At 35.9% G+C, this 5024-nt stretch overlaps 1 protein-coding gene across 1 annotated transcript; it reads right to left on the bottom strand.

Moving 5' to 3' along the window:
• Positions 1-646: 646 nt before the first annotated feature.
• Positions 647-4499, bottom strand: LOC118564531 (cytokine receptor common subunit gamma-like). The gene is made up of 6 exons (XM_036142906.1): positions 4402-4499; positions 3155-3245; positions 2307-2473; positions 2026-2159; positions 1746-1908; positions 647-1119 (listed from the first exon to the last, which is right to left on the bottom strand). The coding sequence occupies exons 1-6, from the start codon at positions 4463-4465 to the stop codon at positions 1091-1093; spliced, it is 648 nt and encodes a 215-aa protein (XP_035998799.1). The 5' UTR covers positions 4466-4499; the 3' UTR covers positions 647-1090.
• Between the last annotated feature and the right edge of the window lie 525 nt (positions 4500-5024).

The following is a 5024-nucleotide window of genomic DNA, read 5'->3' as shown; positions in this document are numbered from 1 at the left end:
TATTACTACCGATACAACTGGTTTCAAAACTGCATGTTGGTCTTCACTTGTTTAAGACAAAGCTTATTATATATTTTGTTGTCTTTATTGTGCTTTGAAGACATCAAAATGAATAATGAGATTAGTACAGAAAACTAAAACAGTCAAATCTATGTCCAGCACAGTTGATCTGTACTGAATTAGGTTGGTTTGCAATGATTCTTCTTTTCTTGGGTGACTGGAGGTTAAATTAGGAGGATGAGAAAAGTTAGGACTGGGTCCAGCATAATTTTAAAAAAGAACAAAGTTTTAAACAGCGTTATAAATGTAATAGAGAAGCGTAAAAGAGAGCATTTATTCAGGCCACTCATTGGACACCCTAACACGTACAAAACACTGCTTTTTTCACCGTTCAGGAGGTAGTCATAAAATGCTGTAAAACCTCCCCCTGGCATTTTAACCGGATTTTTGCAGTGTCATGGCATCCTGACTTATAATGCGATGCTTTTTGCATCATTTTTTAACCAGGCGTGTGACAAACATTTTCTGGCTTGCCATATAGGCGATCGTCTGTCTCTCAGTCAGCACCATGTCTGTCTAGACAGAAATAAGTTCCAACAAATTTGACACGATTATAATAACTTCACACTTGCATCGTATAGCACTTGTGACACAAAGGCTGAAACGACTGACATTGCTGCTTCAAAGTGATTTATTAAAAGCAAATCACAAAAATCAAAAGGCTTTAACATGTGTGATAAAGTAAAGGGAACACTGAATAACATAAAGAACCTTAAGAGCCTTATCAACATTTCTGGCCTACCCACATTGCAATGTGGGCAACATATTTAAACAAATATTCATGCTCTTTGCTTATAACTGTTGTACTGCCAAATTATACTGTAAGTGGTTTGGAGTTCTGAATATCTATAAGCTTTTGTTCTTAGTTTACGTGATTTAATTATTGGCTTTAATATTAAGATTTTGGTGCCGTAAAAAGGAGCAGATGGAGATGGAACGCTCGATTTGATCAGTTATTGCTGTTGTGTAATCAGATAGGTCGGTGCTCACGCACAATGCAAGCTGAAGTTTGGATTAAATCCTCAGTTCATCAGGCATTTGGCGAAATGAAATCAGGCCCTGAAAAAAAGGAGAAAATTAGATCAGTTTTATAAATTCACCATTGATCATGACAAAACAAATGGATGAAATAGTTAAATGACTTCAACAATGTACATATATAGTTTCGTTAAGAAAACACAATGATTCTTGTTTTAAAACCACCAATAGCACGAGTCAAACCTGAAGACACAACCAGGTGAATCCTTAATGACCAACATCAAACAAGCCTCATGCTCGAGATGAGGAATTTAAGACAGATAAATGAGCTCTTCATAACCTACCAAGGGGGGACAAAGGCAATTTTAAAAAGGAAAAACTTTATTTTTCTTATGCACTCATTAAATTTGCAATCAAGACTATACATCCTACAATAAAGTCAACATCATGCCATCAGTAAAACTAATTTTTTGACACATAAACAGATGGAAGTTATAGTTTGGTGTAATATGTCAATTTTTTTCACATCAAATGGCTCATGCCTAATTAAATTCACACATCATTGCTTTCAAAGTCCAAGTCAAGAGCAATCTTCAGTCGTTTTTGATTTCATCAGTTTTTCATCAGTGATCTCATCAGTTTCAATCTAAACACATGCTTCAGAATGTGCATATACTCAGTTCTCATCATGTATCCTCCAGCCTTACATGTGGTGTTATTGGATCCCCAGACTGCAGGCTCACTCCAGTCGCTCCAAAATTCAGATTCTCCACAGGAAGACTCTATTCTGCTCCTCACCTGCAGCTCATATCTGGCACTGCTGGAGGGCAGGTTTAGGCAGTAATGCTGCTCATTATACACCGATGAAGGCTATGACAGAAAAACAGCTGGTGAGACTGCATGTTAAAACTATATATATACATATATATATATATATATATATATATATATATATATATATATTAAAAAGAAATATCAATCACACACCTCCCATTTGTTGTTGTTCATTTTAACTCGTACTTGACTCTCTACACAATTTGGTTTAGTCTGGTTCCAGTAAAACCACAGGTTGAAGTCGGATCCATTCCTTACAGTCACGTTGGTTGGTGGGTTTAATTTCACTGGTGAAAACACAGACATTAAGTGACAATTGCACGCATTTATTACATAAAAGCTTTCAATGGAAACAGGAATTTATTTTATACATACAAGTTATTTGGATGAAACTGACCTGCCTCTGTTTGTCAGACAGTTATTATACTACATACCTTTTCCTTTTAGGTCAAGTTCCTTCCGATACTCCTGGTCGCCGTGTGTCAGTTTAGTGTAAAATGTTTTGAATCTCTGGGCTGTGGTGTAGGGACGCCTACATCCAATATTTGTTCCACTCTCAGTCAGGTAGTCAGCACAGCTACTTTCTCTCTCACCAGAGAACCTGTGTACAGATGTGCTGTTACTAAACCAGATTACACATAATAATAAATAGAACCTTTCTGGTAAACTATATACACTATATAGACTTTATAAAAAGATAATCAAGGGTGTGACTATTTGCTACTGGGGTATGTGTTGCAATTTAAATATTGGACCACATACTCTTTAAAAAAGGGTATTTCATGTCATAATGTTTATAACTGCATTGCTGTTGCATAACCTAAAATCAGAAAACAGCATATTAGAATTTAGAGCCCAGTATGCAAACAATAAACAACAACATTTCTGGTTGCTTTAAACTAAAATGCCTTTTACCCACTTACCAAAAAAAAGATTTTCAAAGTTATTGTTTTTATTCTCACAGATTTCTAATGATTGACAGTAATCGTGTCTTTGACAAACTAACCTAAAGCTCTAATTTGTCAAAACCACCATTCTCCAGTTGCCAAAAAGTGACAATGGCGGTGACTTTAAATGCTGATTTTTTTTACCACTAAGTTTTATTTCATGTAAGAGCAGATTTGGGTCGTTTCTGACTTGTTGGCGTCTGAAGGCAACTGGTTGCACGAGATTTTATTCTGGGATATCAGATTAAAGTGGATTAAATAAAAATTCACATCACACATTTTTATTTTTATTTTTCCAATTTGAGTGACCTATCCTATCGTCAGTAGATACAAACCTGCTGGAAAAGGTGTAGTTGACATCTGGAGTTCCCTGCAGGTTCCAGACACAGCGAACATGTTCCAGGTGAACCACCAGACACTCCACATCTGTCATAAACCACAAATTTAACAGTTTGGTGAACGTGATGAACATAAACCAGAAATATTCTTAGCTATGAAAATAAAACAGAATTAAACACATTATGCATACCCCTCTTATATCTATTGATTCCCAATCGATTTACAATATCTAGTATGTAAAATTGCATTATTCCTCACACACCACCAGAAAGCACACGCTAATATGAAGCAGGGGTAAATACATACAATATAGTTAAAGCTCTCTGAGACAGAGCTGAACACACATGTGAATCAAAATCATTCGGACTGCTTGATGGTGATCATAAAAGCTGGACACGTCAAGTCAACCCAAGTCTCAAGTTGAGCCCAATTCCTGATCTTTAACTTTTGAGTCTTAAGCCATTCATTTGATTTAAGAGGAATTATAGTGTAAAAATGAATAAATAAAAATGAGAAAATAAGCCTAGGTGAATTCACGAGTCATTGGTGTGAATGTCCAAGTCAACTCAAAAGTCTTTCATAAATTGATCGAGTTGTGTAAACTTCACTGCCCTTCTCAGCTGCGCACATTAACAAACACAAGGGCAAACACGAATTGAGTCCAAAGTTCTGGGTCCTTTGTATTCAAATATAACGCAATAGTTTTACAAATATTTTTTACCCCTACATCCCTGATCTAACCTTTCTTTGAATTTGACAAACTTTTTGGCTGCTTAATTTAAAATTTAAAATTAAGCTCAGAATGATTCCAGTCAGGCTTCGGTTAGCTTCCTGGGGGTCCTGCAGTGTGTTTATGTTGCTCTGTTTATTGTTCCCCTTTAGATCCTCGTTTAGCTTTCTGTCAGTAGTTGAGTTTGATATAAGTTTAGTTGTGCTGTCAGATTCTAATTTAATTTTTTATTTCCTTTTACCCACTTCCTGTCAACATTAGGTTATTAGAGTTGTGTATCCGTTAGATCCGGTTTCTGTTAGGTTGTGTCTTATCATTATTTCTGTAGTTCCGGTATATATGTTAGTTTAGCTTGATTCTTCTCCAAGTCTCGTCCATTTTCTATCCCCTGCAGGTTCGGTTACTTCCCATGACAGATAAGAAACTTCCAAAGAGATTGGTGGTAGACCTAGTTGTTCTAGGATCAATACCTGGATTAGAATATTGTTTAGGTTGGTATTTAAAAGCTCTTACCAGGAGTTCTGTTGGCTAGTATTTGCCCGACGAGGAAGAGAAATGGAAGCAACTGTTTCAGCATTGTTGAACAGCAACAGAATGACCTCTGGGTTTAGTTTGCTTGAGTCAAATGTATACTGTATGTCGTAATTGTTCCAGTCAGTAAACTCCCTATATTTCTGAGACGCCTCCTCTTTTGGCTGCTGTTAGATACTGACACATGAATATACAAGAACATATTAATAACTAATACAATTAACAAAGTAGAAACTTAACAAAATATCGTTTAGAAACAAAGAACTTGGCGTTATGTCTTTTCGACTTTTAAATGAACTATTATTATTTTTGGGGGGGATAAAAAACTTTTTTTTTTAATTGCTTGGTCAGCACATCTGATTCCAAAGAATGAATTACTTCATCAGCTATACGTGAAATTCTGCAGCAGCCTGTTGAAGACAATTTGAGAAAGAGGAAGCAAGGACAGGATGTCTCAAAAAATAATGGGCAAAGAAACTCTGGCCTCTGCATGTCCCAGCCGTCACTTTTCTTCCAAATGAAAGACAAAGATGTTGAGTACATCGATCTATTGTGATTGTGTATCCTTTCTATTTTACATCTATTAAACATCAAAATAAACAAAC

The sequence above is a fragment of the Fundulus heteroclitus genome, chromosome 11, assembly GCF_011125445.2.
Source record: "Fundulus heteroclitus isolate FHET01 chromosome 11, MU-UCD_Fhet_4.1, whole genome shotgun sequence".
Lineage (NCBI taxonomy): Eukaryota > Metazoa > Chordata > Actinopteri > Cyprinodontiformes > Fundulidae > Fundulus > Fundulus heteroclitus.
The sequence above is the reverse complement of the archived record's forward strand: the minus strand, read 5'-3'. Positions and strand labels throughout refer to the sequence as shown.